The 18242-nt window shown below is 44.4% G+C and overlaps 1 protein-coding gene across 4 annotated transcripts in view; it reads left to right on the plus strand.

The window, feature by feature from the left end:
* Positions 1-298: 298 nt before the first annotated feature.
* PIWIL1 (piwi like RNA-mediated gene silencing 1) overlaps positions 299-18242 on the plus strand; it is a 65439-nt gene continuing 47495 nt past the window's right edge. The window contains exons 1-12 of one of the 4 annotated variants that reach the window (XM_017867552.1): positions 299-650; positions 4604-4693; positions 5015-5126; positions 7324-7449; positions 7933-8147; positions 8504-8625; positions 9652-9732; positions 10784-10981; positions 11811-11922; positions 16374-16500; positions 16806-16923; positions 17476-17590. In XM_017867552.1, the coding sequence (XP_017723041.1) occupies positions 4616-4693; positions 5015-5126; positions 7324-7449; positions 7933-8147; positions 8504-8625; positions 9652-9732; positions 10784-10981; positions 11811-11922; positions 16374-16500; positions 16806-16923; positions 17476-17590 (1404 nt within the window). In that variant the 5' untranslated portion in view covers positions 299-650; positions 4604-4615. Of the gene's footprint in view, positions 728-4603; positions 4694-5014; positions 5127-7323; positions 7450-7932; positions 8148-8503; positions 8626-9651; positions 9733-10783; positions 10982-11810; positions 11923-16373; positions 16501-16805; positions 16924-17475; positions 17591-18242 lie in introns of all 4 variants that reach the window. The other 3 variants (XM_017867549.1, XM_017867550.1, XM_017867551.1) reach the window with 3 other exon arrangements.

The following is an 18242-nucleotide window of genomic DNA, read 5'->3' on the forward strand; positions in this document are numbered from 1 at the left end:
GGCCTGGCCTGTGGGGCCTGTGCCGGGTGTCTGGGCGGGGCCAGGCGGGGTCTCCGAGGGGCAGACGCGAGGCCTGTGAGGCAGGGGCGGGGCCTGTGGGGCGGGGCGTGCCTGGCCTGTGGGGCCTGTGCGGGGTGTGTGGGCGGGGCCAGGCGGGGTCTCCGAGGGGCAGACGAGAGGCCTGTGAGGCGGGGGCGGAGCCTGTGGGGCGGGGCGTGCCTGGCCTGTGGGGCCTGTGCGGGGTGTCTGGGAGGGACTAGGCGGGGTCTTGGAGGGGCGGGGCCCGGGCCACCGTCTGTGGGGCGGGTTCATCTGGTCCCGCGCCCCCTACATCGAAAACCGCCATTCGCTGGGCAGCCAATGAGGGCGTGGCGCGCGCCGCTTTCCGCCGTTACTGGGCGTCTGGTGCGCTGACACGAGGCCGGCGTCTGGAATGAAGTGTTCATCCGCCCCGGAAAAGAGCGCCGGTTGCCGGCCGCCCGCGCGTCCCTGGCTTTCTCGGGAACCCAGCGCCGAAGGCGAGGTGGGCGCAGGCCGCAGGAGGTCCTGGGAAGTCGGCGGCGCGGAGGGATCTCCGCGGGAGCCGTTGGGGCTGTTGGCCTCGGGCTAAGGTGCGAGGACCAGGACTAGGGCGAGGGCGGCCGTCCAAGGTGAGGGGCGAGGCTGAGGTGTTAGGTGTGCGGGGACCGGGGTGCGGGGGCGGCGGCCGGGGTTCTGGGATGTGGAGGTGAGGCCCGAGGTGTGGGGACAGGGGTGCGGGGGCGAGGTCGCAGGTGTGGGGGGATGCAGGAGCCAGGTGCGGGGACGAGGTCCCAGGTGCAGGGGATGCAGGAGCCCGGGTGCAGGGGCAAGGTTGCAGGTGCAGGGGGTGCAGGGGCGAGGTGTCAGGTGTGGGGGGTGCGGGACCAGGGTGAGGCGCTGAGAACCGACTTGCCGGGGCTGTGGCGCCGGACTGCGGGGGCGAAGACCCAGGGGCCAGGGTGCGGGGGCGAGGTCGCAGGTGCGGGGCGTGCAGGGGCCAGGGTGCGGGGCGAGGTCGCAGGTGTGGGGGTGCGGTGCCGGGGTGAGGCGCTGAGCCCCGACTTGCCGGGCTGTGGCGCCGGGGTGCGGGGGTACAGGTCCCAGGTGCGGGGACTGCAGGGGCCGGGGTGAGAGGCTGAGGCCTGAGTTGCTGGGGGTGCGGGGGTCGGGGACAGAGGTCTCCGCAGTGGCGGCAATGCCTGAAACTGCGGGGACCCGGGAGCCCTGCAGGAGGCCCTTCGGGACCTCCCGCCTGACCCACGCGGCCGCAGGAAGCGATCTCTGCGGAGGGCGAGCCCCTTTCCCACGTCTGCAGCCCCTGCGCTGCGTCCCCGGGAGCCTTGGGAGCCGGACGTTGGGAAGAGGACGGAGCTCCGGAGGACCGCAAGTGAGGTGGCGACCGCAAGGGCCGGTCTCTGCGAGGCTCGGGGGTTCTCGCAGGTGCTGGCGGCCGGGCCCCTGGCACCTGTGGCGGGAAAGGGGCGGCGGGGGCCTTGGGAGCTCCCGGGATAGATGCTCTCGCTGTCTTCAGCCCCTGCGGCCTCCAGGGTAAAGCCTGCTGGACCTCTGCGCAGCGTGTTCTCTGCGCGCTTTCCTTTTCGTTTTTAGGTTGTGGCCAGAGAGACCCCGCTGGCATAGAATGTACCGCCCAACGGTTTTCAGGCGTGTGGCACGGTGGTGGTTCCCACGTGCATGGCGTGGTCCTGAGCTCAGCGCCGGAGGGATGATGTTAGGTGGAAGAGTCTTTGGCAGAGCTGGTAATGAATCGGGCGTGTGATTTCCAGCAAGTGTGGTTATTGGAAGCACACACTTGTTTTCTGACTTTAAGAATTCGATATCCAGACTGAGGTGGTTTTGAGACTGGAAGGAGATAAAGCTGAAAACCAGAGTTGTGCTGGGAAACCTGGACGTAGAGCGCTGGGCCCCCCAGGTATTTAGTGACCAGCACAACGCGCCGCCGTGGGTTTCAGGCCTTGGAGATGAGAATCAGCTGGAGGGCTGCTTCCAGCCGGCTTCTAACTTGCGAGGGCTGAGAGCCGCTCCCCACCCCGTAATTTCTGTTACCAGCCAGTCCCAGTCCAGATGCTGCCTGTAAGGGAACAGGCTTTGAGAACTGCATTTCCTGCTGGAGATGAGAGTTCAGCTCCTGCCTGTTTTTTTATCACTATTTCACACCATTGTTTGTAAGGTGTCAGGCGGCCGTCTGGGTGCAAAGGCGTCAATTGTCATTCAATTGTCATTCGCAGCCTAGTTGGAGAAGCTATGGAGTGCAGGGATGTGCAGAGGGAGAAAGCAGGTTACCATGTAGTAGGGTGACCGTGGTCACGCCGGGGAAACGGCTTTCAGAGAAGGGGGCAAGGGATGGCCTGCGAGCTGGTCCTTAAGTGGTTCACTGGGTTCTTGTGGTTTCAGAGGAGGGTGGGGCTTTTTTTTAGCAGAGACTGTGCCGTGGTATAGGGTAAGTCACGGAATTGATTGTGATAGGAAGCAAGTAGCATTTGCTGGAGTCTCAGGCAGGTGCTTTCAGACCGATTTCTAGATCCGCAGTCCCCAGTCTTTTTTTGGCACCAGGGACCGATTTCGTGGAGGACAATTTTCCTACTGACCGGTAGGGGATGGTTTCAGGATGAAACGGTTCCACCTCAGATTATCAGGCATTAGATTCTCATCAGGAGCATGCAGCCCAGATCCCTGGCACGCCCACTTCACAGTAGGGTTCACACTCCTAGGAGGATCTGATGCCTCCACTGATCTGACAGGAGGGGAGTTCAGGCTGTCATGTTTGCTGCCGCTGCTCCCCTCCTGCTTGTGGCCTGGTTCCCGTATGGGTCCATGGCCGGCGGGCTAGGGACGCTGCCTGTGGATTATCGGCAAGAGACTTTCATGCACCAGTGTGCCCAGTGTGTAAATTGAGTATGCATACGTAACCATTGTCATGATGCACACATTATAAAATAAATATAAAGCAGTTTAACATGAGGTTTAAAGTTAGTTGTCATATGCTGGCACCTCAGCGGATTGTCTTGTGTAAACTCCTTTGAAAATTGCTGGTTTAGAGGAGGGGGTCTTCTTATACGATGAATGTTTGCTTTAATCCTGTAAAATACAATAGGAAGTCAGAGGTTTTTAAAATTGAAAAATGGCATTAGATTTATCTTTCTGTGAAGATCATGAAGTCAAGAATTTTAGAAGCTGTTAAAATTCCAAGGATGAAAAAGATAACGTGACTTAAGGCAGAGTGATGGTAAATGCTGTCATCGCCTGCCCCATGTAGAACCTTTGATGGTTTCTTATGTGTTGAGTATCCAAGCTGTCTGCAGGACCCTGAGCAGCCCACTCCCTGCCCACATGAATTCCTCCGCTCCCCTTGTTCCTTCCCTTTCCAGTCCCACTGGGCGTCTTTTGGTTCTGCATCCAATTCAAGCACTTCTGTCTGGGTTGTTGCCGCTTGTGTGGAAGACTGGTACCACCCTACTTTCCAGTTCCTGATTCTCCATTTCAGCTTAAGTCTTGTTAGAGGCAGGCCTCTTTGGGATTTAAATCAGTTCCTACTTTCTTTTTGGTAAGAACATTCTGCTTATTTCCTTCATCACACTTTTTAACACGTGGAGTTATGATTTTACCTGCCCTTTCCATTAGGGCTAATGTTTGTTGACTGCTCACCAGAGGCCAGTGTGAGTTCTCATTTGATCCTCACCATTGACTTGTGCAGTAGGTTATTCCAACCATTCGACAAAGAGTCAAGGGTATGTCGTTTTCTCACGGTGTCTAAAATGTGAAGGAGTTGGGCTCAGGCAGTTGAGCTCCGAGGCCTCTACGCTTAATAGCCTGATGACACTGTGTACCACAGCGGCGAGGGTGAGAGGCTGTCATAGCTGAGCCCAAAGCTGATCCCAGCTCACAGGAAGCACTTAGTGCCACCATGATGTTCAAGAAATGGGGAGAATGGTCCTGGCAGATGTAGGAGAAATAAAGTAGTTTTGAAATCAATAACTCCATTTTTTTTATGTAGATACAACGTAGGTGGTGATGCCACTCCCCAAGAATGAGATTATGGGACATGAGGTAGAAGAGATACTAGTTTGGGTATGTTCAGCGTAAGCCACACATGGAACTCTGGGAAGATCCAGGAGAACTCATTATGTATGCAGAAGGATTATCTAAGGGGCCTGGCGGGACACTTGCCACAAGTGCCCTGTTTCTGTGTGTGTGTGTGTGTGTATGTGTGTGTATGTGTATCTCCAAATGGGAAAGAAAGAACCAGCCACCAGCATGTTAATTCTTTCAGCACTTTCTCCTCCTAAGTCTGTTTATAATAAATAATCCAAATAAAAACTAAGTCTTCTATTAAAATACGTTTTCCCCTTTGGCCCTACAGCAGTGCCCAGTGCAAGGTAGGCAACTGAGTTTGTTGAATATAGGAATGTTACATTAAAAAACTGTCATTAAAGATTAGAAGGATACGTACTAATTGCCTGGGGAGCTTACTTTTGAATCTCAAAGAAGTTTAAAGTAACATGTAGAAATGGTCAAATGCGGTTGCCTCCATTGAGTATTGTCTTCAAGATTGTTTCCTCTCCAGAAATAGAAAACAATGACTGGGCGAGCCAGAGCCAGAGCCAGAGGAAGGGCCCGCGGTCAGGAGACAGCGCCGCTGGTGGGCTCCACTGCTGTAAGTGTTTCACCATTTCTGACTACAGAAAATGTCCTTGAATCTTGATCAGCCTAGGCTGTTGAAAATAAACTAAAAACTGTGCTGGGAAGGATATAGGGAGTAAGCAAGGCAGATCATGTCCTGTTTCCTCAGGATATTAGAAGCTGATTCATGACTTTATTTGGTGACTCTTCTCTCAAATTTCTTTTTAAGATAAAATATTTGATTATTAATCTAGATAGGTGTTGGTTGAATTCCTGAGACTTAAGACTGGACATTTTCTCTGGTGTCTGTGACCGCTTGACAAAAAGAATGTTCTTTATTTTTATATAACTACAGAGTCAGCAACCTGGTTATATTCAGCCTAGGTCTCAGCAGCCACCAGCAGAGGGGGAATTATTTGGCCGTGGACGGCAGAGAGGAACAGTCGGAGGAACAGCTAAGTCACAAGGTGAAGAGAAAGTAACAGGAAGTCTTAACAACTGTGTTCAACATAGGCAGCAAATTTTATTGAATTAAAACTTGGTACAAAAATTTGTGCTGAAACTGTTTAAGAAACATTTCCTTATAATGTTGCCATAACACGCAAATACAATTGAGGAAAATACTTAAATCTAATTTCTTAAACATTCTGTGTATCAGTCTTCACCAGTAAATGACATAAAAAAAAAAATGGTTACTCAGGATTTCAAATTTAACTCTATGAAACCATTCCCTATCTGTAACAAGGTGGTGTCTACCCGTAGAGGTAAAGATCATTGTGACCATTAACTAATATGTGGGATAACAAATGAAGGTCCTGTTTTGTCATCTCTCACTGCTCTTTAGAGATTATACCTGAGAATTGCTTGTCACAGTAAATGCTCAAGTACCTATTGTATTGTAGAAATTAATATACGTTTAACAGATTATTGCCAATTAGACATTGTTTGGACCTTGATTTTCCTTCTGTAAAGGGGATGTGGATGCACCGAAAGGTTCTTAAACAGCACAGTGGCGTGAGCTCTGATTTGTGTTTGAAATAAATCACTCTGGGAGCTGCATGGAAGGGGGAATTAGCAAGGTTCCCAGTCTTGTCCGTTCTGAAATCTGTCCTCTTCGAGTGACAAAATCAAGCTTTGGCTCAGTGTCATAGCAGTACTGTATATCTCAAGCAGAACAGATGTCATCATTGTTTTTATTCAGAAACTGGCAATTGGAATTTTGCATCCAGAATCGAATTTTTCAAGACAAATTAAAAGTTTTAAGGAAAAAAATCAGCCTTTATGACCCTTCAGTGTCATCAGGTTGGATTCAGTATGCATGATTTAGTGTAGTTACTCACCCAATGCCATCAATACTTTAAACCAAGTCTCTGGGATAAAAAGCTCACTGAGAGAGACAAATACGAACAGTTACATATTTAAAGGATTTTAGGTAGAGCACCCTCCCCCGCGCCCGGCCAAGAACTGAAATATTTTAAGCCACTGTTATTTCTCTGAGGAAGTCTAGAAAGTAGGCAGTTCTGGTGTTTGTGGTCAGAAGAGAACTGGACTCTGATCTTTTTGTTCTTTTGTCCTGGGCCCATGACTGCCATAATTAAGACCTCTGTTTGGTTCAGAACATCTGTATTCGAGCCCTCCCTGCCAGATCCAGATTCCAGGCTCCATGGGCGGAGCAAAGGGGCAGGAAGTACAAAAGGCTAGTCAGCTATTGGCCCTCTTACGGAATTTTTCCAAAAGTGTCATCCTACAATTTCTGCTTAAGTCTCTTAGGCCATCCCTAACCATGGGGAGGGTGGAAATTTTGGTCTATTTAAGTATATTATTCCCAAAATAGAATTTTTTCAAAGAATGAGGGATTGGTTATTGGATAGTCGACTGGTAATCTCTGTTACAAAAGATAACATGCCTATTAATTGACAGCTGGAATTTTAACACTTGACTACAAAGTTCATATTGGTTTTTTGGCTCACATCATATTGTTGATCTGAGATAATTGTATAATTTCAGCAAATTAAATGACATGAATAATTTAGCTTCTTATAACCACAGCTTGTAGCACTAAGCATAAACTGATTAATCACGAGCTTATTACCTATTACCAGTATGAGATGCATGTCATGACCAGAGAATATGTGCAGGTGCAGAAATCCATTCTTCTGATTCTGAATGGAATCAGGTAGTGAGGAAGTTGCATTTTAGATGTAAGTTTTCTAATCCAGGTTACAGATTTAAACCCTCTAAACCACCAATTTCTGTAGCTGTAATTGCATCATGACAGACTGTAGAACATACATGAAGACCTTTAGATAGTTATTAGACTTACAATACAGAAAAATATTTTCCCAGTCAGCAAACATATGCTCCTGCACTCTCGCACCACAGTCCCGCCGGCTTGATCTTTTCAAGGTATACATCTCTTGAAAGGGTGCATCTGCAACTTCCCGGGACAGTGACAAGAAAGCCTTTATGAATGAACTTATAAATAGGAAACCATTCTCTCATTAGGCTGGCAGATATCGAAAACATGTTGATAGGATTGTTTTATGCATTGTCTTCTATACCTCAGTATCCTTTGGATTATGTATATTAGCACTGTGGGAGTTAATGTTGTCATCCTTTATTTCGTGCTTTATTTCAAGTAGATAATTTTTCTTCTTTTTTAAGAACTCCAGATATCTGCTGGATTTCAGGAGTTATCATTAGCAGAGAGAGGAGGTCGTCGCAGAGATTTTCATGATCTTGGTGTGAATACAAGGCAGAACCTAGACCATGTTAAAGAATCAAAAACAGGTAGGTTAATTAAGAATAAGTTTTTGTGAGATTACATCTCAAGTACACAGGACAGTGAATTGAGGCACTTTAGTTTAGGTATTTATTTGGTCAAGGATCCTGCATGGCTTTTGCATTTTCCTCTCTCTGTTTCTTTTGTCATTGATGAAATAGGTTATAGATAATATCTTTAACTGCACATTTTGAAACGTCATCTCATTAAATATTAATAGATCACTTTCAAAACTCTTTGCCATGAAGAGATTTGGTTGGTTTTGTTGCAAAATTATTTGTAAATTACTTAGTCTAAGGAAGATTTGTTTCTGAATGTATGCTTCTTTAGAAATTCATCTAAAGAGATAAACTAGTGGTCTCCAGAGTCAGATGCTGTCTGCTGCTCTTAGCCTTGGTTTACAGAACTGTGCCTGCCTTGTCATGGTAGGAAAGGTTTCAAGGAAAAATAAACTTGATATTTTGTTGATTGACTATAACTTGCTTTTCCAGGTTCTTCAGGCATCGTAGTGAGGTTAAGCACTAACCATTTCCGACTGACATCCCGTCCCCAGTGGGCCTTATATCAGTATCATATTGACTATAACCCACTGATGGAAGCCAGAAGACTCCGTTCAGCTCTTCTTTTTCAACATGAGGATCTCATTGGAAAGTGTCATGCTTTTGATGGAACAATATTATTTTTACCTAAAAGACTACAGCAAAAGGTTATTTGGCAAAAGGGAGATGGGGGATTTCCACTTCAAAGCAAAACTACTACAATGTAAGATAGTTCACATGGCTTTTAGAGAGACCCCAGGAGTCTCCTGTTTGGTATGACTTGAAATAAACGCATAGGGTACTTTGGCATTATTGTAGAATTGTCAGATTTGTCTGGATAACTTGACGATTACAATTGAATTATAATACACTTAGCCACTCTTTTTCTCAGAGCCATTTGAAAAAAATCCAGTCGAAACATTTTATAGTTTTCAGTGTTGCCTTATTAAGCAAGCAGTCTGTGATTGGGCATAGTTGTCCTTTAAGGATTTAAAGTTTGGGTTTTCCACCTCTCTGGCTTCAGGTTACTGAAGTTTTTAGTAAGACCCGGAATGGAGAGGATGTGAGGATAACGATCACTTTAACAAATGAACTTCCACCTACATCACCAACTTGTTTGCAGTTCTATAATATTATTTTCAGGAGGTATGTGTTTTATTTCAACATTTTATTAAGAGGAAAACCAGCAAAGTTGAAATAATTGTACATTGATCGTCTGCATTCAAGTCTCCTAGATTTTCGACGTTGGCTGAGATTATTGGGTTTCTCTGTATTGCAGTAACTTAAGGTGTGGTTTACTGATAGAAAATTCATCTATTTGCTTTAAGCAAGTATCCTGCCTTTCCTTCCCTAATTCTGTTGACTTCAAATGCTGTCTGAGCTTGTGTTCGGACACTCATATCCTCGAGAGTGAGGAGGTTGCAGACTTGGTGTTCCTGCTCCCCACGGTGGGTCCTTGGTCAGGAGGAGGGCAGAGTTCAGCTCACTTGTTCCACCACAGGAGATCCACTGCGTGCTGGGTAATTTGCTTTCGGGGCACATACCACATATTCCCAATCCAAAAGCAAGACACATGGTCTGCAAAAATTTTTATGTTTTGCGGAGATGAGAAACAATCCAGATGAGGCTGAAATTTTCGTGAGAATAATGGGGCATCATACTTGTATTAATTTAAGTTAGTGATAACTGACACTGATAGGACAATTCATTGTGATAAATACTCGTTTTCAGTTAATGTAACTGGTAGATTATTTTTCCCTAAATGAGGAGTTGGCAAACTTCTCTCTGCAAAGGGCCAGATAGTAAACATCTTAGGCTTTGAAAGCCATGTCATCTCTTGCAGCTGTTCTGCTCTACTGCTGGACCACCGAAGCAGCCAGAGACAGTGTGTAAGTGAGCAGTCATGGCTGTGTGCCAGTAAAACTATTGGTGGATGCTGAAATCTGAATTTCAGATAATTCATGTGTCATGAAATAATCTTTTATTTTTTCCAACCCCAAGGATATTTGAAAACCATTGTTAACTCATAGGCCATAAAAAACAGCAGGTAGGCTGGATTTGGCCTGACTACAGACCACAGTTTGCCAACCCCTGCTCTAAACAACATGCTGTTCTGATTGCCATATTGGAGATATTTATCAATATTTATTATTCTGACCTTTCAATTTCTAGGCTTTTGAAAATCATGAATTTGCAACAAATTGGACGAAATTATTATAACCCAAATGACCCAATTGATATTCCAAGTCACAGGTTTGTATGAAGTGGAAAGTTTAGTATTCCTTAGGCTTAATTACAAGCTTTTGAGATAATAACCTAATTTGAAATGGTCGAATTTACTACGGTGACTGTTAATGCCACCCATCACATTATGTGACTATTTAACTTGAATAATGAGGAGACATCCCAGAATATTTGGATTTAAAAAAAAAAAACACGTAATTTACCTGTCACTAGGGAAGAATAGTTGTCCAGTGCTAAGTTTGTATTTTGCCCTTAGTTAATAAAAATAATCAGTTAATGTGGTGTATCAAGATTGCAGCCCAACTGAAAAACTGCCTGCTGGGTACCGTGCTCCCCACCTCAGTGACGGGACCTTTTGTACCCAGACCTCAGCATTGTGCAATATGCCCGTGTCACAAACCTGCATGTGTACCCCTTGAATCTAAAGTTGAACTAAGAAATAAAAGGCTGGGTGCGGTGGCTCATGCCTGTAATCCCAGCACTTTGGGAGGCCAAAGTGGGTGGATCACGAGGTCAGGAGTTCTAGACCAGCCTGGCCAAGATGGTGAAACCCTGTCTCTACTAAAAATACAAAAATTAGCTGGGTGTGGTGGCAGGCACCTGTGATCCCAGCTAACCAGGAGGCTGAAGCAGAGAAGTGCTTACACCCGGGAGGCGGAGGTTGCAGTGAGCCAAGATCACGCCAACTCCAGCCTGGGCAACAAAGCAAGACTCTGTCTAAAGAAATAAAAAAGAAATAAAATATTGCAGCCCAACAGGTTTAAGTTTATCATAGTAATTGTAGGTGCTTTCAATTAGATTGGCAGTTTTTTAAAGTCTTAGACCACTGTAATGAATAGTTGATTAAAGTTAGTACATTCATTTAAAATGAAACTTATACAATTATTATAATATTGAAGGTCTTAAAGCTGGAACCATGTAAATCCTAGAAATAAGGGAATCGATTCATTCAAAAACTTACAGTTTAGACCCAGTTAATAAAAGTGAAAATGCAACTTAGTGTGTGCAGAATGTGTTTGAATGTGGAGAGGTTCTTCATGACCCCTATCTTGCCTGACAGGTTGGTGATTTGGCCTGGCTTCACTACTTCCATCCTTCAGTATGAAAACAGCATTATGCTCTGCACTGATGTTAGCCATAAAGTGCTTCGAAGTGAGACTGTTTTGGATTTCATGTTCAACTTTTATCATCAGACAGAAGAACATAAATTTCAAGAACAAGTTTCCAAAGAACTAATAGGTTTAGTTGTTCTTACCAAGTAAGACTGCTTTTAAAATGCAAAATAATTTTTGTGAGTCTTAAAGTATTGTGGCTTTGTAGTTCTACAATGTTAAGAAATAGTGTTTCGGCCGGGCGCGGTGGCTCAAGCCTGTAATCCCAGCACTTTGGGAGGCCGAGACGGGCGGCATCACGAGAGAAAATCACGGACGAGACTCAGACGACCAACTCCTCATGAGGAACTAACCAACCCGGACTTCCCCAACCAAAAAACCACAAAAACCAGCAAATCCATCATAACTTAAAATAGAAAAAAAACATAAAAACCGGAGCGAAGTGGCGGGCGCCTGCCTACAAAACAACACAGCCTACTCGGGAACGCACTGAGGCAGGAGAATCGGCGTAAACTTCGGGAGGCGGAGCTTGCGAGTGAGCCTGAAGATAATGGGCCACTTGTACTCCAGTACCGGCCGCGCGACAGAGTGGGGACTCCGCCCTCAAAACAAAAAAAAAAAAAGAAATAGTGTCTTCAAGTTGAGTGGTGAGAATAGCACCAAAAAAGGGTGATGGTATTTTCACTTTTCCCAGGATCATAGTTTTGGGGTAACATAACTCATCTGGTCATCTGGAGAGGACAAATAGCTAGTGATTTTATCCTTTTAAATTATTTTATTTTCTGTTAGTAATTTAGTCACTTCCCCCATCCATCTGGCAGAGTCTGTAAGAAATTCTGTTTCCTTCTTTTTCCATAACTTTGTATATACCCAGGTGATTTGAAATTTTAGAGAATACATGCTGTCTAGTCTCTCTTTTTAATATTAGTTCTTCACATTTCCATCAAATGCAGTCAAATCTCAACTGATCCCTAGGTATAACAATAAAACGTACAGAGTGGATGATATTGACTGGGACCAGAATCCCAAGAGCACCTTTAAGAAAGCCGACGGCTCTGAAGTCAGCTTCCTGGAATACTACAGGAAGGTAAGATGCTAGTGGTGTTATCTTTTTCATATGAAGTAGTTAGATCTTACGGAAGTAGTTGAATCTTAGGAGAAATCCAAAATATCCTTGGTAGAATTCTCTAACACTTGTTGCACATTTGGAACAAATTGCTTTAAAAGCTGTGTGTAAATGTATTTGTTAGGGCAATCACAGCATAATTGTATTCATTATCAGATTATTAAAATGCCTCTTTTTATCTGGTACAGTTCACATAATGAGAAGTGCCCTGTCCTGGTTCCCTTTTTCCAGTAGAATGAAAGCTTGCATTTGAATTGAAGCCTATGGAGGACAAGTAGGTTGGATAACAGGTGGTAAGCAGTGGGAATTAAGAGCTTGCCATACTGTCTCTCCCTCCATAATCAACATTTCACTTAATTTCACCTTGGACAGGGGTGGGAATTAAAGATCTTGGAACCTTCAGTATCATTTCTGCTAAATCTGCTGCCTGTGGGTTATAACTCTTAACTTTTGATTTACAAAAGACTGATCTTTTGGGCGATCATCTAAACAGCTTTTAAAGAGATGATTCTAGTTTTGAAAAGACCATCAAAGGCAAATAGCAAGAAAGAACAACTATTGACTAGAAGAAATTAAACTGTTTATATAGGAATGCATGCCAACATTGTTTTAGTATTCAGAGATGAGCAGATCTGGTCCCCAAATCCTTAGAACGTCACATTCCATTTGATATGTTAAAATTGCAGGAAAATTATTTCTAGAAAACTATCCATTAAAATCTCAAAACTTGTCTTTGAATTGCTAACATTTCACATCTTCTTCTACTTTAAATAGAGTATTTCCTGTTTCTAAATATTTGGATAAATTAGCTTAAATATGAAAAGTATTCGTGTTTTGCATGGGAAGTGTGCATCTTACCAGTGGCCTTGGAAAGGTGTGTGTGCTGCTGTCCAGCTGCTCAGCTGTGACTAAAAACATAAGCCACTGCGGAGGGAGGGATTCTATGAGATGCTGCATGAAGGGCTAACCTTATTCCTGGCAAGATGGAAACAGCCAGTGGTCATTTCAGCATGCCTTTCCTCCCACTGTTTTCAGCCTCTTTACCCCTTGAGGACTCCAACCATGCCTAATCTGGATCCCTCTGGGTGTCAGAGGTTACTGTGAGGAATGAGTTGTGGCATTTTTCTGTCGTTAATTTTAGTAGTCACTCTCAGGGATGGTAGAAGTTGGTATATATCAACAGCAAATATGAAGGAAACATCAGCTGAAAATGTGATTTAAACCTGAAGCAAGGTCAGTGGAACCTCTCCCCTTCCCTGACTGGTACTGAGTGTCCTGTGGCAGCTCATCCTCCTGTAAGTTGTGTTTTATGTGTTATCATACTTATGAGCTCTGCCCAGACCCCTTTTACTATATGTTCACTCCCTAGGCGATTTCCAGTCTCCTCTGTCCAGGCTTCAGGCATGAAATGTTAAGAATCCCCAGACTTCCAGTTCCAGCCTAGACTTGTCTAAGCTTAGCTGCCTGGTTGTTCTAAGTATTTGGATGACTCAAAGATACCTCTCCTATGTTGTCAATGTTGAATGTGTTCTGTCCTCCCAACATGGCCCCTACTCGGTGCTCTTGATCAATGCAGAGAAGGTAACTTGGACAGAGGCAAGAGATTTTGTGGTTTATATACCCCATGCCTAAGTAGGCTGTCGGGTATTTGAATAAAAAAATGGTGGATGAGTCACACGTCAGATCTCTGCACCTTCCCCTGCCTCCTAGTACTCCCTCTTTGTCCAGACCCGTCACTCGCCTTGTTATCTGAATTGCCTTCATTTTTCTCCTTTTCTAAATGACTGGCATCTCCTGTCCAGGCCCTATTTTTATAATTCATTTAACTAGTCTCTTAGTATTTATTTCCTCTGCCTTGTGATCAATCAACTCGTACCCATCTGTTCTTCTTCTTCCCCTTCCCCCCAGAAGTGATGTGGTGCCCGCGGCTCTCTGTCTTGTGAAGTGTGGTGGTCCTTCTCCGAGATGCCCGCGGCCCTGTGCTGTGAAGTGTGGTGGTCTTTCTCTGTGAGACTCTGCCTGCTGCTTGATTCTCATGGCGTGTCCCCCACTCTACCCTTAGACTAAACATAGGGCTGTGTCCCCTCTGTTGGACACACCCTGTATGCTTGTGTTTGAGATCTCAGGTCAGCTTCTTTCTGTAGGGAAGACTTCCCTGGAAATCAGGGATAATCAGCTGTCTGTAGTAGAAATAATTAATGAAAGAGGTTGATGTTGAAATATTTCAAAGAAAACATTCTTAGATTTTCTGGTAGAAATGCGGGTTTAGTAGTAAGTGATGGTTTGGGATTGAAGGTAATATCTAGGAAACAGAGTAGAAGAAGGAAAGGTGTTTGGAAGAGAAGGTCATAGTTGGTTTTAAAATAAAATGTTTAACAGTAACGTCTAATAAAAATGAGAGTGCTGTTTTTTCAGGTGTAGAGGAAAATGTTTAAAAATATTTGACAGGGCCGGGCGCGATGGCTCACATCTGTAATCCTAGCACTTTGGGAGGCCGAGACAGGCGGATCACCTGAGGTCAGGAGTATGAGACCAGCCTGGCCAACATGGTGAAACCCCATCTCTACTAAAAATACAAAAAAATCGCTGGGTGTGGTGGCGGGTACCTGTAGTCCCAGCTACTCATGAGGCTGAGGCAGGAGAATCGCTGGAACCCGGGAGGCAGAGGTTGCAGTGAGCTGAGATCGCACCACAGCTCTCCAGCCTGGGCGACAGAACGAAACTCTGTCTCAAATAAATAAAGGACTGAATGACAGGCTGTTTCAACCCTAAGAATATGAAAAGTGGTGGGGGTGGGGCAGTGTGAGTGCAAGTTCTGTATCAGGAACCATGGCACTTAAGGCCTTGGGTAAAATAGGGTGAGAGAGGGCACACTTCTGAAATTACGACCACACTTCCACTGTGTGTGTTTGCAAGTGGTGTGGAGGGTAACTGCTCCCAGACTCCTCATTTTAAAACGTATGATAAAATAGGTCATATAGCTACGTGAAGCAGAGGTGAGATATGAATGTTCTTCTACTTACAATTTTCTTATTTGAAATGAGAAAATTAACTTCTTTCCTGGATGGTTGCTTCTATACAGAACAAGTCGAGAACAGGCTAGAATTCATGGTTTCTTAATTCATAAGGGTTTGTAGTAGGTGGCCAGGACCTTGTCATATGCTAGGAATAAGAAATATACCAGTACCCTTAGTCTGTTGATGAGAGACAGACTAAGGACATGCTGTCATGATGTTCTTCTGGTGTGCCCGGTGGAGCTGTGTGGTTTGTTCTTCTGGTGTGCCCGGTGGAGGTGTGTGGTTTTTTTTTTTTTTTTTTTTTATTTAAGAAAAGCTGGATCTGAATTAAGCAGGATGCTAAGAAAATCTGTTTTCAGCAAGATACAGGATATGGTAGGAAAGAGGATCTTTGAAACACAGGACCAGAACCTGTAGTGAAGAAAACTCAAAGTCTGACATGGTTCTAGAATTGCAGAGCTGAGCTGGAGGCCAGAGAACTCATCTTTTGAGAACATTAAATCATGAATATTGGCTGGGTGTGGTGACGCACGCCTGTAATCCCAGCACTTTGGGAGGCCAAAGTGGGCAGATCACCTGAGGTCAGGAGTTAGAGACCAGCCTGGCCAACGTGGCGAAACCCCATCTTTACTAAAAATACAAAATTAGCCAGGCACGGTGGTGCATGCCTGTAGTCCGAGCTACTCGGGAGGCTGAGGCAGGAGAATCACCTGAACCCAGGAGGCAGAGGTTGCAGTGAGCTGAGATCGCACCACTGCACTCCAGCCTGGGTGACAGAGCGAGACTCCATCTCAAAAAAAAAAAAAAATTCACGAATGTCATTTTTTGTTGTTTTACAAATTGTAAACACTTATTTTGGGTAGTGATTTTATATGGGGAAACTTAATACTTCTTAATCGAAATTTGACTTCTTGAAAATATCAAGATACTGTAAAACTTTTTCTCATTAAGAATACCCTGTAGCATTCTTCCCTCCCCCTCTTTATTCTTACAGTGAGACTGCTTTCAAAAGTAAGTTCTCACAATAACAGAAAATAGTTTTAGAGGAATCATCCTATGGTGAAGATGCAGAGTTACACAGACTACTGTTTCTAAACCAAGAAATAAAGCATTAAGCAATGAGAACTGTGACTAACCAAATCCGGACTCAGAACCATACTCTCCTGGACCATCACAGGTTTTAGGAAAAGGATGGGGCAGTCGGTAGAGCATAGAAATCACAACCTCTGTGTTAAGAAGGTTAAAAAATGCTTTTTAAAACTTTACTCTGGAGCTATTATCAGCCTTGCTATTGGATCAGTTCCTTATTTTTTAAAAAAATGAAACCCGTTTTGCCCGCTGAGATACTACTCGAGGCATTTGCCGTGACCAGCAACCCTCTCCTCTCTTGAGCAGCAATACAACCAAGAGATCACCGACTTGAAGCAGCCCGTCTTGGTCAGCCAGCCCAAGAGAAGGCGGGGCCCCGGGGGGACACTGCCAGGGCCTGCCATGCTCATTCCTGAACTCTGCTATCTTACAGGTACTGTTGCATTTCGTTTACTCAGAAGGAAGCCACTGGATTTATTTACCCTTTCTTTCCTAGGAGTCTTCAGACATCCCTTTACTTCCCCTTCCCTTCCCCCGAAAACCTTTTATTAAAACTGCTTTGCCTCCTGGGGATTCGCGGTCACCATCACCCTGCGTTCTAGTTATTTAGACCTGATTATTAATTCTTTAACCCTGTGCCTTGAAATCTAGACCTGATTATTAATTCTTTAACCTGTGCCTTTAAATCTAGACCTGATTATTAATTCTTTAACCTGTGCCTTGACATCTGATTTAAAGGCCTCACTGATAAAATGCGTAATGATTTTAACGTGATGAAAGACTTAGCCGTTCATACAAGACTGACTCCAGAGCAAAGGCAGCGTGAAGTGGGAAGACTCATTGATTACATTCATAAGTAAGTCACTGATTTCACTGGGGCATGGTTTCCGTTTTTGGTTTAGTATTTTATGTGGCTTTGAGGAGTATCTTTTGAGGGGGTGGCAGAAAGTAACTTTCTCCTTTTGTATCTGTAGTATTTGGGGTGGGCTTGTTCTTAGTGTTGCTAAGCAAGGCTACCTATACCTCACTTATTTCTCAGGAAATAATGAAGTTAAACTTCGTAGCGCGTAGTCTTTCTAATTCTTCTATTAGAAAATGGTAACAACTGAAAAAGGAGATGTTTCTGGTCAAATCTTTTTTCTATCTTTGTTATATCAAGGGGTTTCCTTTGATGGGGAGAAAGTTTGGGAATCAGAATTTTAAGTTAAAGAATGTCATGAAGAGAAGCCTGAAGGTGGTGAGAGAAGGATGATCATGCTCCCGTGCTGGCTGGCATTCTCACCATCGCCTTAACCCTGACAGCGACATTGGAATGTGTTGTAGGCTGGAGTGGATATCTGTTTGACTGGGTTTTTTTTTTTTGCTGTGTCTCTTTGTTTAGTGGCATGTAAATGTGTTAAATTTACAGAAACGATAATGTTCAAAGGGAGCTTCGAGACTGGGGTTTGAGCTTTGATTCCAACTTATTGTCCTTCTCAGGAAGAATTTTGCAAACAGAAAAGATTCACCAAGGTGGAAAAACAGTAAGGCAGTTTTTTGTTTGTTTGTTTGTTTTTGAGACGGAGTCTCCCTCTGTTCCCCAGGCTGGAGTGCAGTGGCACAATCTCAGCTCACTGCAAGCTCCTAGTAAGGCAGTTTTTAAAGTTGGCAATCAAGTGAGACTTGGGTCAGATCACAATAAAGCAAGTGGGAATAACTTAGTTCCATGCCAGAATGATCTTTTCCTCACCTTTCTCTTCTCCCCTTCCACATCCACTCTCTATCAACCCACGTGAGCAGCCCAGGACCTCAGAAATAGGTACACCCCAGGAGGAGAAAACGTGGAAGCCCTAGAGAATGTGGAGCCTGTAGCTTGGTCCTCAAAAATAATCTGTAAGACTTAGCTAAAAAGTGATTTGAATTTTTTTTTTTTTTTCAATAACTTGAGCTAAAGTGTAGAATCCTAACTATCTGCTTGGGTTGGTATTTTGACTGTCATGAAAATGATGGAAAATCCCTGATTTGATTGGCCTGGACCATTTGTTTATAGAGATAATGTATTAATTATTATGATACCTTTTATGTTTGGTTTTCAGAAAAGGAAAAGCAAGTATTCTAAAAATATTTTTAGTGTAATTAAAGCACTGTGAAGTGCCAACATTTTTAATTTTTTTTTTTTTTTTTTTTTTTTTTTTT

This window comes from Rhinopithecus bieti, unplaced genomic scaffold, assembly GCF_001698545.2.
Source record: "Rhinopithecus bieti isolate Rb0 unplaced genomic scaffold, ASM169854v2 scaffold_3615, whole genome shotgun sequence".
In the NCBI taxonomy this organism is placed as follows: Eukaryota; Metazoa; Chordata; class Mammalia; order Primates; family Cercopithecidae; genus Rhinopithecus; species Rhinopithecus bieti.